The following is a 16,764-nucleotide window of genomic DNA, read 5'->3' as shown; positions in this document are numbered from 1 at the left end:
TTTCACCCTTTCGTCTCATTAATTTGAGTGTTAGTCATCAGATTGTCAGTGTTCCGAATTTCTCTGAACTAAGTATGAATAATTGGCAGGGGACATGATGGAAATGCTAATTTAGGTTTCATTATTGTATAAAGAGTACCAGGGTGAATGCGGTCATCCATCAGGAGTTGAGTGTCCCCAAGATATTTTGTGATGTTGTTTTTTATTATTAAAACCAGCCTCTCTGAGCGGATGATGGTCATTCGGTATGGGTAATTCAGTTATACTCACAGCGGCCTACAGGGCTTCTTCTTGTGATGTTCTTAGTATATTATTGTACAGATCAAGGTAGCTGGACCTGTCAAACTCAATATATCTACAATTAATGTATTTTTGAGGCCCAGAGCACATAAGCCTTGCATCTGTGTGCAGCCCAGTAACAGATTTAACAAAAGAATAGTATGAAAGTTACAGATGATTTGAAATGACACTTTGGGAGTAAAGGTTCAATTTTTCATATATAAAAAAGCAATGTTTGTGAAATACCATAAATCAATAGTGCCTTAAAAGAGTGAGGCAATACATTAAAGCTCAGTTATCCACTCACTATGTATTATCCACTTACTACACTATGCTTCTTCAATGGACTGTCCAGATCTGGACATTGTGAAAATAAGAGGTTACATGCTTGGCGTTGATGAGTTATTTTGTTTGTTTTGTTGTTAGATCAATGTACAGTGTTTATATCAGTAGTTAGTGTAAAATTGCTGGTTCGGAAAGGAAGGGGCTCCAAACCAAGCCAAATCTAGATTTACAGTTGAGAAACATTTCATCAAAGCTATAGAGGACAGAGGACTCGAGACTTCTGAACTCCATAATCCTCTTCAGGTGTCCCAAAACCAAGCTAAAATGCTGTTGCCTTTAATCGGACAGCTTCAGCACTAAGAGCATCTTGTCGGAAGGCTTTTTCACCTGGCAGCTGTTTCACTGAAGATCAGTAACGTCACTGTAAGCCCTGATCTCATACCTGGCTTTCTGGGATCCATCTGCTTGCCAGTCACTTGTGTGCCAGAGAGCCAAGGAATGTTTGTCGTTATCTCAGCCGCATATAGTGTACCAGTGAAACTGCTGTCCAAACTTTGCTTTTATTGTGCAATTGGGGCTGGCTCAAAGTTTTGATTAGGTTACACTGGTCTTGTTAACACGTTGGTATTTTGTATTTCACTCTCTCTGTCTCAGATTGCAGGTTTTTCCTTAAGTCTTTTCATATTAAATGTTTAAATGAAATGTACTTTGAGCCCAATTGGTCATTGGTTTGTGATTTAAATTGTATATTGCTTTTTGTTTGAACTCGCATTGTTTTGCTGATAAAGAGTATGTGTTTATCTCCTCATGCATATGCAGTCTTGTTTTGCATGCACAGCAGTAATGCAGGTGCATGGTGGCTTGACTTTGTGGTCCCTCCAGTGTAAGCTTCAAATACGTAAAAGGGGTTTTGCCTGCACATGACCTTACAGCCTTGTGTGACACAGACATGTACATTGTAAACAAGTGGGACAAGCAATTGCTTTAAGGTCGATCAGCTTTTGTTTCCTCTAAAGTACTTTGTGTTAAGCAGTATTAGGGTGACAATCCGTTAAGATGTTGTCGTTCACGAGACCGGCACACTACCTTATAATTGGATCAATGTCTCAAATCTCTTAACTGCCCTTGGCACAAAAGATCATAGTTGGCATAGTATGCCCACAAGCTCACACGTGTAAACAGCACAGAACGGTAGAGAGTGCTGACTATAAATTCATATTATGCCGGACGACCTAAAACTACAGGCATTCATCTTTACCCCTCACTTACCATTGTAGATGTTTGTAATCTAAGCCTCATTTTATTGTATTCAGTCTTTCCATATCTAATCAATGCTTAAGCTTAATCAATCCAAATAAAACACTATATATATATATATATATATATATATATATACATGTGTGTGTGTGTATATATATATATATATATATATATATATTACTATTATTGTATTTTCTTTAATGAGTAACAGCAAAAAGTGCAGCGTATCAATTAGTGCCCTTAAACAATTAGTGATTATTGGTAGCACTCTTACCAGGCTATATCAAATATTAAGTTAATTTACAAAGCAAGTACCATCTTTTAGATACTTTCTTTTATAAATTCTTTTAGCAACTTTTAAGGTCGGCATTGGAATATCCATCAGTTTGTCTTCCACGCATGTGCCATGGATGTATCATGCAAAATAAGCAGGGATTTATATTACTTGTATTGTTGTTTATGTGTGTTACACTGTACGAGACTTGTGTATCACTGAGAGTCACTGCCAACCTATCTCCGTGTTGTGCATCTGTTATGAAGGGGAACGTGAGCGCACTATCATTAGAAACATGCTGACACCTTAGGGAGTTGGATCATTTCTGCAAAACGCCTCTAATTGGCTTCTGTTGTGACTCTCTAATTTTGTTGATCCAAAGGAATTTCTGTATAATATTGGTTTACTGTTCAAAAAGGGAAACATACCAAGTGTTAATGACTTGTGGTTAAACCACATCAGATTGTTAGAATCAAGACTAAGATTCTAGGGGAATAACCCTTAGCTCTCCCTGCAACTGGAAGAAGATTTAAGATTGTTGTTTTTTAAGGTATTATCTGATTGTATTTTGGGATGGGACCATGTTTTTGCAGGACACTTTGCATTCCATGTCACTGCTATCTGGTAACATGTAAAAGTTGCTCACACATGGGTACGTTTTTAAGGGAAACATGCTCAATCTAGAATGTGCTGGAAAGAAAGAAAACTTGTGTGATTCAAAAGCCTCCAAACTATCACCGTGATCTGCTCGCTGTCATTACGACTCTTACTGCTGATTTTGTCCTCATTTGCACTCGGTGAGATTAATGGCGAACCTGCAAAGGCAGGGAAGGAGCTCTGATTATCCCTCACGACTTCGGTCTCAGCAGTGTGATTGACCAGGGAGGGGTCAGGAACCTTTTGTGGTTTGATCTCCACCACACTGCGGTTTTCATGGGTCCCACTTAGACCCACTTGAGATCAGTCATAGTCCTGTACATTGCAATGTCTTTTTCCTGGCAATCAGACTCCTTTTATGCTCCCTTTTATAAAACACAAAAGAAAGAAAGACTGGGTAAATGATTGCTAGCCTTCATTATCTTTTTTTTTTTGTTTTAATATCATTTAGGCAATTTTGTAGACATTCCTTTTTTTTAAATACATAAACTCTTAGAAGCACCAGTTTTGTTTCAGCAGACATGGTTGTGTGAGGGAGTAATTGCATATAAACACTTTATGTCATTTGGAATGACATAGCTTCTATAATTAACATTCCCCGAGGACAAAAACACAACTGATTGTAGTAGTTATTACAAGTTTAATTCTCAATTTATTAACAGGTAGTATTAGGAAATATTCTGCTGGTGGTAGCAATTGCTGGGATTTATATTACCTTTGCAAAACCTGTACGTCTTTTTGGAGAATTGTAACTTACATGTGTTAACTTATTTTCTTAAAGTCTGCATAAAAATTTGCCCACTAAAAGCACAAACCGTAAGATGTGTTTGTAGCAACTATAGCAATGCCACGCACCGTCAGCTTCAGACAAAAATAATTAGTCAGTTAGGATGTCAGACACAAAAACATAATTTTCATGTTTCCAACCACATTGAACAGGATACATTGTTGAGTCGGTATTGGAAGTTAAATCTGACTTAAAAATATATATACCACCTCTGCCTGTGGTGTATAGCCCAGATAAAGAGCACAATATGTATTTTTTCAATACAAAAAGTCTAATTAAATGATAGTTCACAAAACAATTTAGTAAAGATAATTAATAATATCTTCATTATTTTACTGCCACATGAGAAAGTTGCTGTGAATTTGCTGGAAAATGCATTTCATTCAGTATTACGGATATGACATTAAGGGCTTAGAATTTGATAAACATGCCTATGGTCTCAGAAAATGCAATTACAAAGTTCAGTGAAACTGTATGGCTCTGTCACTTAGCATTTATAAAAGAAGGGGTGTCCTGAAAAGCCCTTGATGACTCACACAAGCTTTGAGAAGCATTTTAAATATATATATACTGAGAAATGTTTATACAATTTTATACAATATTTTATTCAGCGAGGGATAGTGTTTCTGTAGTTTTAAAGGTTTCTCAAATGATTTTCAGCATTATATTAGTATTAGTTCATATATAAGAAAGTTTACAAAGGAGAGGAGGCCGTTCGACCCATTGTGCTCTCATAAGTGCATGTTTGGCGTTTAATAGATTTGTAACACATGGTAAGTGCATTGGGTTTGGGTTGCAAGATCACTGCTCTGAAATGTCAAGGTCATAAACTACCGTAAAATGAGAAATTCTTTATCTGTGACCGTGTCAAAATACTCATACTAGTAATAACAGGTCAACAACACATGTTTATTAGTAAACGATCTTAAATCATTTGCATATGTTGTATACACCTGCGTTTCGGAGAATTGAGAGTAATCAGGTCACAGAGTTGACACGGTCCATCCGGTCTCCTTGTGCTTCTCAGGTGTTCGGTGCTGAGCTGCGGCCGTTAGTCCCTCTGTGCTCTTGCAATGTTGAGTGCTGCGTTTCTGTTTACGTTTTTTTTGCCACTCCACTCCACACTTCAGGATGTAAAGGGGCTTTTTGCTCCTGTGTTTACAAAAACTCTTCAGGGATATTTGCTGGCGTCTTCTGCTGCGACGCTTCCTGTTTACATAATAAGAACTGTTTATTTTGTGTGTGTTTTCACAGAATGGTTGTTCCTCAGAGCCAAGAAAATGGCCAACCTAATATGCACTTTCTGGTGTCTAATTAAGTAGGAATTACAAGATCCTTAGGCAATCCATAATCCACATGTATAAGTTTGATGCTGCAGTAGTGTTGTTACAATAGTATTGACGAGTGCAGGTTGCAAAGTATTTTAAAAATGATTGGATTTTAAAAAATCAGAAAAAAATAGTTTGAGAGCTGAGAAAGGTGTTTACAGATCAGTAGTGGAGTTATAGAGCATAAATGTTTTCATAAGTATGTTTTAAATAGGTTTAGTCCTATAGGATTGAAAATTCTCTACTTTATAGCAGATTTATTAGCTGAAGTTATAAAAATATATGTAAATGAAGTTTCTGAAAAGTCTGCAAATAGTAAAGGAGAAATTGCTGTCTTTCCTTTGATTCTCTGAACCAGTAACACATTGTCTTATGAAAAGCTCTTGATACATGCTTAATATAAACATAGAATAAGAAAGCATATGCACAATTTATGTATTTTCTTTACCTAAACATTTTACATTTAAATACAAAAATGTAAATCCCAAGTTTCAGAATGAAACATTTCCATACAGATACTATTGAAAGCTGTGGCGTACTTTGAAAACATGATATAATGTCTGTTCCTTTTCCGAAGCCTCAATAGGAAACAAAGAGCACATTGAGGGGGAAAAAAAAAGTAGAGGAAGAGTGCCCATCTCAAAGGAAGAGCAGCACACACCGCCCGCAACAGCAGGAAAAGAAATGCTGAAAGCAAAACACAGTCCACCTCTGAACCCTGAAGCAATAGCCAGGAACAAAGTTTCCAGACCAGCCACCCACCCTGACAACAACAAAAATAAGGATAATAAAGGGCTTGACAGGCAACAGAGACAGAATGATCGAGGCTGCTGATAAAAGCAGAGCTGCAATTGTCTTGAAAGATCACAGACAAAGAGCAGGAGCCAGGCAGCGCTGAGAGAGTGGACTCCACCCGACCGCATGGTAGGGCAGGTTACTCTGGCGTGGATAGGACACAGTGCTGGCCTCAATTTCTCACACACAAAAGTGAATAATAGTCTGTATTCAAAAGAAGTCAGGAGCTGCTCTTCTAAGGCCCAGGAGTGGGACATAGACAGATAGTTAGACCAATATCATAACACAATAGATAATTAAAAACAAGAGTAGATTGGGTGTGAAAGTGTGTTTGAGGTCGGGGATTGAGGGTTGGTGCAGGTATTGCATTGACAGGAAGGCTTTTATGCTGTCCTCGCTGAAATATGTGTCTCCTTTCCTATAAGATGCAGCTCTCAACCAAAAGGCAGTTTCCAATTGAGTTGTGATGAATATCTTCAACTTCCCTTCATGTGAGTCCATTCATCCCTTTGTCTTACCAGTCTTCTGAAAGCAAGAACATATTTTAAATGGATTGTTTCTGACTTGTATGCTGCATAAAGGTCAACTACTTTACTTTCCAAAATGAAAAAGGATAGCCCCTGCTGGGCCTTGATTCTGTACAGTTCCTATGTGTGCCGCTAAAAAAATGGGAATGCAGGGACTCATTCATTTCTATGAACTAATCATTTAAAAAATCATTACATCTTTCCCAATACTCATTCACAAACCAGCTTTTAACATTCAATACCTTACAGCAGGAAATCTTCTTAATGCTCCCCCTGATGCGATTTCTATTGACACCAATCCATCTCGCACAGAAAACCGTTCTAAAAGCACTCACCACTGGGGCCAGGGTAAACTGCTGCACTTCCCTTCAACGCTGCAGATATAAAAGTCTTGTCAACAACGTCCCATCCTCTGATTTGCAATCTTCAAGGCAACATCCTTGAACACAAATTGTGATACAGGGAAACAGATCTGAAAGTACAATCGTAAGAATGAATACAGAGCACAACTCGCATATTTCCTCCCGAGTCGGGCCAAGCTGGGTTTATTAAGAAGCAGGTCAAAACGTGAGAGGGGGATGTGATGCAAATGTTTAATGTGTTGGTTTCCTCTCAAATCAGATTGGCATTAACATACGATTAATTAGTTTGAAGAATAAAGGAGCTAGTGTACTCAGTGAAGGAGGGGCAGTTGTCTTTGCAGCTGTGAGAATGTTTTGTGTTGTTTTGTTTTGAATAATCATGTATGAACTTGTATTGTCGTGTATGTATTTAAAGGCGTGAAACTAAATAGACTGTGAAACAAAGAACATGATCTGGTCAAGCAACCAGTCCTAGTAGGCCAAGAAAGGAATATCTTACTTATACATACACACACACACAAGCAGTAGGTACAGAATGTGTGGCGACATTAACAATCTCATTCATAAGATACCCTGAGATCCTGAATCTCGATACCTGAGTGAATTTAAAAGCAGGGAAGTGTCTCAAGTCAAATCAAAACTATAATCTGATCCCAGACTTTGATCTGGAGTAGGTCTGCAAATCCCATTACTTATCCTTTCTTGGTAAGCGCTAGGGGGCAGCTGAACAAATACAATTAAGCCACTTGATTACTTCAACTTTTCTTGTCATCTGTTAAGAGGACAAGGCAATTGTACCTTCCAGTCGAACAGGTGCCCGAGATTAATCTTTCATTTCACGGAGTGGAAAGCCACACAGAAGGACCTATTAGACGTAGTGGGGCTGAAACAGCCAGAGAAAACAGACTTCAACATAAAGCAGTGTCAGCTATTGCATAGTGTAGTGTTTTGAAAGTTGGCTTTGAAATCCGTTTTTTTATTTTTCTAACCTTTTTTTTATTCCATTATTCCAGTTTGCATTTTTTGTATACCTGATTTTATGTTAAAGAAGTACACTACATGTTGCTACCATAACACGTATTCATACAATGAGTTCAGCTAAAGTGTTGGATACCATCAAAACAAAATAAAGGAACCAGAAAAGGGGCTTCAATTGATTTCAAAGCATCAAATGTGAATACTAGTTGTTTTTGTGGAGGTTAATTGAAGTAGACCTTTGAATAATGTCAGTCTACAAAGTTCTGCACAAACCCCTCCCCAGCTTCTTCTCAGATTATCAGAATTAATACCTGAAAATCCTCTCATTTATCTAATTGCTATTATCCACCCATCAAAAGCGAATTATAACAACGTGACTTGATTGGTGTCTCTTTCTTGTCCAGTGGCCGTTAATGCTTTTATTCCATGGAGATTTTGCTGAGCACAAAGAATCATTGACAAAAAACAACAACAATGTCAATCTGAATCCCTAGCACTGCAATCAAGCGTCTTACCACATTACAAGACATCTAGATCCACTAGGGGGTGAGTACTGTCTCACTCCTGTATCATCACTCAACAGTCTTCTAAGCAGTGGTAGCAGTTACTAGACTTCCTGTTTACCAGATGTATCACAGTATTGACATCTGATAAGGGCGTTGCTTTCCCTCCTGTTGACAGACTTTCTCCCAGAATACACTTTAATTTCTACAGACTTAAAATTATACCAGCTTCTTGGTGTTCTCTTCATGGAAGCCAGCTAGGGGTTAATGTCACTAGAAGCACTCATGACTGACTTAAAATGTAATTATGGACCCATCAACTTTGAAAACTGTAGTGTATTACTTCCCTTTAGGGGTAATCAAGGTAGCCGAAAAGATGATACAGGAAATACAATGTCTTTTATGTTTCTGTTTGTAGTGAACTATTGTATCTGAGGACGTGTGAGTCAGTGTTTCCTCTGGGTGTTTTTTATTTATATATTTGTTTAATTATTCATGTATTTATTGCAGTTGCCTCAGGTTAATTGGTTGAGGCATTTTAGTTACACCTGGTGTAAAGGTAACCGGTTAAAATACAATAATGGTATGATTTACGGGGCATTTAATATATAACAAGGCACTGGTTTAGAAAGAAAAAGGTCTGAACATCCATGGGAACTTCTTAAATGACTTACAATGTCCCAATGATATCATTATGCTTGCACGAAACTAAAGAATTTTAAACTGCCAGTATGAAAGTAAGTCTGAAAATTAACTGAGAAAAAACGAAATTGATTCCTCAATAATGCTCTTCCCTATGAAATTAAGTAAATGCCTTTGAGTTAAAAGAGATCAACAATTATGTGAATTTAGGTCAATTAGCATCATCAGCTGAAAACCAGATGTCCAAAAACAGAACAGACAAATTGTTCTGGTGTGTTTTTGGAGGTTTAATGATTCTAAAGGAGAAACAGCTTTTGAGCCTTAAAACCATCGCTCGCTGTATCTATTAATCTGATGTAAAACCTTACATGCAAAATGATGTGCAAAACAACAGTCAACCCAAAGAAGCAATATTATGAAGGAACAGAAAAAAGTGAAGTGAAGAAACTGGCACTGGACTTTAACACATAATGTTGTAGTAAGGAAATACTGAACAGATAAAGAAATAACAAATAAGAAGCTGATAGATTTATGATGAGATGAGGGCTATAGCTTTCAATGAATCACTTTCCCCTCGAAATGAAATACTTAATTACGATTTCTGATGAGTAATTTACTGTTTATGTACATACAACAACACACACAAGTGGTTATCGACCTCAGTAATGGTCAGCAGATGTATTTCAGACTCCCCACACAACATGAACAACACCAGGCTCCGACACATTCCTCTGCGGTTCACTGTGCACTGCTGCAACACACACCTACTTTCACAATCAACACTTTCTGTACCGACATCACAAATCTTTCAAAACAGGTGTGAGACCAAGTGCTAGAGGAAACGGCACATTTTGTAACACAAACCAATCCATCTTTATTATAGAAATGAAAAGAGGAAACAGCAGCAGCAACACATCATAATAAATGCATTTTAATGAGACACAGTACAAAAGAAAAGATCCATATCTGTTAGGGGTTGAGAATAAAGGATTGTGAATGTTTTGAACGCAATACTAGACTCAAAATCTATACATTGGAAACTGCTGTGATGATTCAGTCTGTGTTTAGTCACCATGAAGTGTAGCTTTGTTTATCTTGTATTTGTGCTAGTCCTTTACACAATGATGATATTACATAAAGCCTACAGGAGAACACGGAAACCCTCCTATATGATTATTATGCCACCATCTGAGCAGGATATTATACAAAACTACAGGAATCTAGATGGAGGCTTTAATGGAACTGTACACTTTAAATATGAAGAGGAAAGGGTGACCATTATCTCACACACTGCCAACCAAACGCCACCCCCACAGACTGAAGCCCTCCAGTTTGCCCTGGAGCGAGTCGTGCAGGGAAGATGGACCAAAATAGAAACAATCAGCCTGGTTGCCATTGCCTACAGCCCGCTGCACTGTATAGTGGATGATCAAACCATTTCCCACCTAGATGTGTAACCTTATATTGCTATAAGTATGATAGAAATCTCTGATCTGCCCACGCCTGCAGAGCCAACGAGTCTGTCATGGTAATGTGAGGAATTTCAAACGTCTAGTTAGTTAGAATCCATCGATAATTATTCATAATACAACATTTGCATGGAGCTCTTTGTTTTTCACATAAATGTTGTGGTTTAAATGTTATGGTGGCATGAAAGATTTGTTTCCAGGTATTACTAAATACACAGATATACACACTTGTATAAGAGTATGATATTCCAGTGTATTAAACATATTACACAAAAAATGTATATCATTATATATTTTCTTTATAACTTACATTTAAGCTCTAGATTTTAAGTTTTTCTTTCTTTCTCTCTCTCCATGCGGTAATAGCAAGGTGGGTTACGTCGTTTTGTTTTGAGAGGAAGACATAAACAATGTAAAATACCAAAAGGTAAAGATGATGACGATTATTATTTATATTATCATCATTATTATCATCATCATCATCACAACACCAAAATCATATTAACCTTTATCTTAAATCTAACTTTATTATGTGCGCCATTATGAACACGAAAAAAAGAAAACGAAACGTATTATTCATATTAACTTCTATTTCATGAATGTAACAGAATTCTCTATATACTCCGGGGCTCATTCAATTGAGCTTCATTCATAAAATAAGACCTATGATCTCCCCCCGACCCACTACATTTTAATAAATACTTGAAGTGCGTTTCGTTTTTTTTTCTTTAAATACATTTACAACAGGTAATAATTCGAATCGTGAGATTAATTCGCACTATTGCGTTATGTCATATCGGAATACATACTGCACATGCATGCTCACGCAGGGACATGCGTGCAGTCTCCTGTAAGTGTGCGCGTCTACATGGGTGTTTGCTGTCACTGTGTATTTAACTTGAAGGAAACATGAGAACAAGGAAGGATCCCCTACCAAAAAAAAAAAAAAAAAACCTGCCTGCCTGCTCTCCCCGCAGCGGCCCTGCTGTTGCTGTGTGTTTGCACTGGGCTGATCCGGAGCGGAAATTCCTTTCCGTTTTTGTGAATGACAAACTCATTAACAATTCATCCACACCGTCCGTTCCATCCGGCCCCGTTTCCCGGGCAACCGCCGTTCGGGGCGCTCTGATTGGCTGGCGGGGGGATGTATCCAATGCGGGCTGCGCGTTTGTATCCATTCAGTAGCTGTGCGCGGCGGCAAGTGTGTCTGTTGGAGAGGACAAAGATCAGTCCAGCAGCATAAAAAGCAAGGACGTTGAGTGAACGAGTGCATTCTGAAATCAGGTCAAGACGCTAAAGGGCTGCAGCGGGTCTGAAACCCACCACCATAGGTACACAACCACCCAAAAAGACGCCTGCACGGGATTGAGATACTGCACACTGCAAGAGTAGCTGCTCCATTCAGGGATTCATTGATGAATGCACGGGCATGCCTTGCAGGATCCTATGAATGGGGACTAGTCTAAGAGACGTCTGCAGTCCAGTATTCATCAGCGCTTTGGCAAATTATTGATTTTTGTAAGTCTAAAGGACGGGGAAGGGCGTGAGAAAAAGACTCGTGCTTGCTTAATTAGCTCAATTATTCGCGATTGATTTTTTTTTTTTTTTTTCGGTCGTGCATGGGGATGATCTCGGTGCCGTAGGGCTAACCAGTACAGTGTGCATCAGCCGTGCGCCGTGCGATTGATCTCTATCTCCTCTCTCTCCTTCGGAAGCCTCTGCCGGGCACTCATGCTAGATAAATTCAAAAACCTCCCATTTGAATCGGCAATGGCGATCAGCAAGACCGTGGGCTGGCTGAAGGAGCAGCTGCAGAGCCGGAGCGACGCGCTGCTGGTGATGGACTGCCGAGCCCAGGAGCTCTACGAGTCCTCGCATGTGGAGACGGCCATCAACGTGGCCATCCCCGGCCTCATGCTCCGGCGCCTCAAGAAGGGCAACCTGCCCATCAAGTCGCTGCTGGCCAACGGGGAGGACAAGGAGAGGTTCGCCCGGAGGTGCAAGACGGATACGATCGTCCTGTACGACGAGTACAGCCGGGACTGGAACGAGAATGTGGACGGGGGCTCCGTGCTGGGCTTGCTGCTGAGGAGGATGAAGGATGAAGGATACAAGGCTTTCTACTTGGAAGGTAAGCGGGCAGCAGTTGCACATGCATTGTAATGAAATCGTGATTTGGAAGCCCCTGCTTTGACGTGCTAAAGACATGACTGAGTATATGCATCAAATGGCAATTATGGAATAACTGTCACACACACGCATAATAGAAACACTGCTCCTATTTATTTCATGATATGTCTTGCTATTCCATTGGTGTCTGCGTGATCATGGGCTGACAAATAAGTATTTTAAATCATTAGTCTCTGCAGTAGTCTGGTGTTAGTTGTGTTTGATTGTATGCACGCTTATTGTTAGGCTGTGATCTGGGTTTTCTTCTGGGACATCCATTACAAATCCATGTCCATGTCCGATCTCTCTCCAGGCGGTTTCAATACATTTCAAGCCGAGTTCCCCGGCATGTGCGAGACCAATCTGGACAGCTCTTCCTGCAGCAGCTCCCCCACGGCCCCGGTGCTCGGGCTCGGGGGGCTCCGCATCAGCTCCGATTCCTCCGACATTGAATCGGACATCGACCCCCACAGTGCCACCGACTCGGACGGCAGCCCCCTGTCGAACACGCAGCCCTCCTTCCCCGTGGAAATCTTGCCCCACCTGTACCTGGGCTGTGCCAAGGACTCCACCAACCTGGACATTTTGGAAGAGTACGGCATTAAGTACATCCTCAACGTGACCCCCAATCTGCCCAACCTGTTCGAGAACGCGGGGGAGTTCAAGTACAAGCAGATCCCCATCTCTGACCACTGGAGCCAGAATCTCTCCCAGTTCTTCCCGGAGGCCATCAGCTTTATCGGTGAGCAAAGTCTATCTGTCTATCTGTCTATCTGTCTATCTGTCTTGTTTGAGCATTTTTATGGAACACAATAACTGTTTGCCCCCATTGCAGTGGCCCAGACCACATATTGTTAATTAGCATAAAACATAGCTTTCCCTATTTATGACCCCTTTCACTCTTTTTTTTCAAGTTCTTGGCCAAGGTTAACATAATTATAATACAAAGGGTTATATTGAATCGGGAGGGAAAGGGATAGGGGGGGCAGGGCTGTAATTTGATCCCAGCAGGAAGGAATTTCTCCTGGAAGCAGCAGAGAGACTAATCTAGGGCATTGTAATGTGTTTCCTCTCACAAAGAAGACCATTTTCAGCGAATGTTTACATCCTGTTACTCCTAATGGGCTGCCCCCATGACTTCCCCTTGCTCTTTGAAACGCTTGAATGACACCATTGTCAGGGACACAACAGTTGGGAGCATAATTTAATAGACCTTCATAGTCAATTTTGTTCCAATTCAAGATACTCCGAGCCATATGGAAGAATTTCTTCTTTATTCGTGCTCATGCATTTCACAATGTGTTGACTGAGGCTTTTTTGTCTTGCGGAACGAGAGAGACTACAGTAATTGTTTTAAACATCCGACGCCCACCACTAGAGCCAGTGTAGTATTAAACCCATCAGAAGGAAACAAAGAAATCTGTCATGCTCCTGTCTTCATCTTTCCCTGCCAACTATTAATTTTGTTTTGCATGTGGTGATTGATTATGTAGGTTTACTGAAAGGGTATGTTTTAAAGAGTATCACAGGGTCTTATTTTCCTTTCCTATTGAGAGATGAAGGCTTATGTTCTCAATGCATACTTTGAATGATCTGCTAAATGTCGGTGATTTGTTGTTTTCTAGATGAAGCTCGCAGCAAGAAGTGTGGGGTGCTGGTCCACTGCCTGGCTGGGATAAGCCGGTCGGTCACAGTCACCGTGGCGTACCTGATGCAAAAACTCAACCTGTCGATGAATGACGCCTATGATATCGTGAAGATGAAGAAATCCAACATCTCTCCGAATTTCAACTTCATGGGTCAGCTGCTGGACTTTGAACGGACCCTCGGCCTGAACAGCCCCTGTGACAACCACCGCATCACAACACAACCCTTGTATTTCACCACGCCGACCAATCACAACGTGTTCCAACTCAACCCCCTGGAGTCCACGTGAGACCCGGAGACCCCGACCTCGAGGCGTGGGCTCCTGAAATCATCTTCCGTCTTCTGTCAAGCAACTTGACATTATTTACACAGCTGGGCTGATATGACAGCTGCTGGGCGTGTTTGCTGAAAAACACGGCATACTAAAGCATAGGAGCAGCTGTTGCAGAGGGAGAAAAGAGCTGTAACTCAGGCTCTCGCTGTCTCTTGGACTCAAAGCGTTTAATTGTCCCAAAGGTTAGAAGAAAAACAAAGGTGCACAGTTGCATGTGTGCAGCAGACTGGGAAGCTAAGTATTCCAAAGAAAATGGATGGTTGAACTGGACATTTAATTAGCACTTGCACCTGTAGACTTTTTCAAGCTTGGGTGTATTTTTCTTGTCTTCAGTGAAGACTAGCCTAGCGTGGGGGGAGAACACCTCACTGAATGAAGGCAGTGTTCTCAAATTCTGTTTTTAATGGAGTAATGTTGAAAGATTATATATATATATGAGAGAGAGAGAGATCTACATATGAGTAGCGAAGCATTGCTCTTGTGTGTCAGAATATACCCTTTTAAAGATCAGTGGGTACTGTTTTTAATTGTATTTTTTCCTCTGTTTCATGTAAGCATCCAGAGTATTGATCAATAGATCTGTTTCATATGCCAAAAAGAGACTAGGTTTTCAAGATTTTAAATGTGTATATGTAATATATATTTTTTCTGGTTGAATTTGACCACATTTCTGATGTTTAATATATGGGTTTCATCCACAGGCCTTTTTTTTGTAACTATACACACTTAATTTTATGCCTTAGTTCTGTAAATACAAATATAATGACCATGTTACCCCTAATTGGGAAGTCTGATATGCTTTTCAGATCCCTGAAGTACATTTTTCACTGATTTTAAAATTATCACCACAGCTTTTTTTGTCAAAAGTATACAGATCTACCAAGACACACTGCATCCTAAAATACAGTATTTCATTTAAATTAATAACTTTAAGTGTTAAAAAAAAATGTATATCTGTCATACACTTTGTAGTGGTGACTTGAGTTCAAATTCCATGGTGCATGCAACTGAATAGATATTTTAGAATTGTTAGTTATAAGATGCAATATCCGATGGGGATTAAAATCGAACCAAACCTTTGTTTTTTGGGGGAACCTAGGAGGTTGAAGACAAGGAATGTAACATTTTGGTAAAGGTTCTGATTGGACTATTCGTATGGTATCTGGATATGCTGACGGCTGTTTCTCTTCAGGGATCTTCAAATTCAAATGCAAAAGAACTACAAATGCAAATGTTATTTTGTTAAAAGGAGAAACAAAATTATGGAACTTGTTTTTCTGCTGCCCTTGAGGAGCTGGCCAATGGAGAGTGACCCTCCCCCTCCGCCTCCATCACCCTGAGGTGTGAAGTGGGGCATTGAGTTCATCTTAAGAATGTAAAAACATAAATTATTAATAAATAATTATTTTGTCTATTCTGAACTGCAGTTTTGTCTTGAATTGTGGTGGTAGGATGGGTTCCTGGAGCAATTACATAATCATTATTCTGAGATTTGAGTACTTTCTGAGTTGTTAAGCTTGTATGTGTCAATCTCTTGGGGAACTTGCAAAGTGAACTGTTATTCACCTAATTAATGTCACATTTGCTACATATATTGGCCTGGAGACATTTTACAGGCAGATTTGTTAAAGAGGAGATATACAATTTCTACTTGCAGAATTCTCAAAAACAAAACTAGTGAAGTAACTGAGAATTAAAATATTATTTTATTTAATACACCAGGAAGAAATCCATATAACTTCCTGTTTTCTTTAATTGTTGAGTTTAAATAATAACCTTCCTCTTGTGTAGAAGAAGAGGGTGTTCTAAGTTGATCTTAACAATCAAACATATTTACATTTATTTAAGATCTACCATCTTCTACCCCTCCTAAAACTCCCATCTCAACCCGGAGCTTACATTTTCCATCTAAAATAATACTCTGTGCCTTTAATTCACAGCTCATGTAATATTGCTATGGAATTCCTCTTATTAAGATTCTACAAAAAATATTAATTGTATATACACTTCAGTAGTGGGTTTGATTCAGATAGTTTTTCAGCTATTCAGTCTATTCAATTATGTACAGGAATGCTATTTATTCAGTAGATGCCTCTATCTGGTGATTTATATCAGCTAGAGGATGACCTCTGCATAAATTGGAGACATCAAACCCCATGTAGGTTATTGATAACTCACAGGAAATAATCTCAACTTCCGTAACACAGGTTAAGTGTTCTCGAGTTATTTAATTATCTGTTCTGTGTCGATCTCCGAGTCAATAGACAATACATTTTTTGCTGGATAAGATTTGCACAAACTTCCTGTAACCTTTAGCCTTATGCAGGTAACCGGTAGTGCTCAAATCATTTACCCACGTCAGGTTTACGGTTAAATGTTTTCTGGCAGATTGCCTATCAGGGTTCTCATTATGTTACCTGTTTCCAAGAGATGTGACATAAAACCGGTTTAGCAGTGAATCAGACCTG

General features: G+C 39.5%; 1 protein-coding gene across 2 annotated transcripts; it reads left to right on the top strand.

Moving 5' to 3' along the window:
* Positions 1-11,310: 11,310 nt before the first annotated feature.
* dusp6 (dual specificity phosphatase 6) lies at positions 11,311-15,717 on the top strand. Of its 2 annotated transcripts, XM_066723710.1 has the most exons (4): positions 11,311-11,664; positions 11,862-12,277; positions 12,629-13,057; positions 13,941-15,717. In XM_066723710.1, the coding sequence occupies exons 2-4, from the start codon at positions 11,878-11,880 to the stop codon at positions 14,249-14,251; spliced, it is 1,140 nt and encodes a 379-aa protein (XP_066579807.1). In that variant the 5' UTR covers positions 11,311-11,664; positions 11,862-11,877; the 3' UTR covers positions 14,252-15,717. The 2 variants fall into 2 exon arrangements, with proteins under 2 accessions (XP_066579807.1, XP_066579806.1); XM_066723709.1 differs by having other exon boundaries at positions 11,312-12,277.
* Positions 15,718-16,764: the final 1,047 nt, after the last annotated feature.

Source organism: Amia ocellicauda, chromosome 15, assembly GCF_036373705.1.
Source record: "Amia ocellicauda isolate fAmiCal2 chromosome 15, fAmiCal2.hap1, whole genome shotgun sequence".
In the NCBI taxonomy this organism is placed as follows: domain Eukaryota; kingdom Metazoa; phylum Chordata; class Actinopteri; order Amiiformes; family Amiidae; genus Amia; species Amia ocellicauda.
The sequence above is the reverse complement of the archived record's forward strand: the minus strand, read 5'-3'. Positions and strand labels throughout refer to the sequence as shown.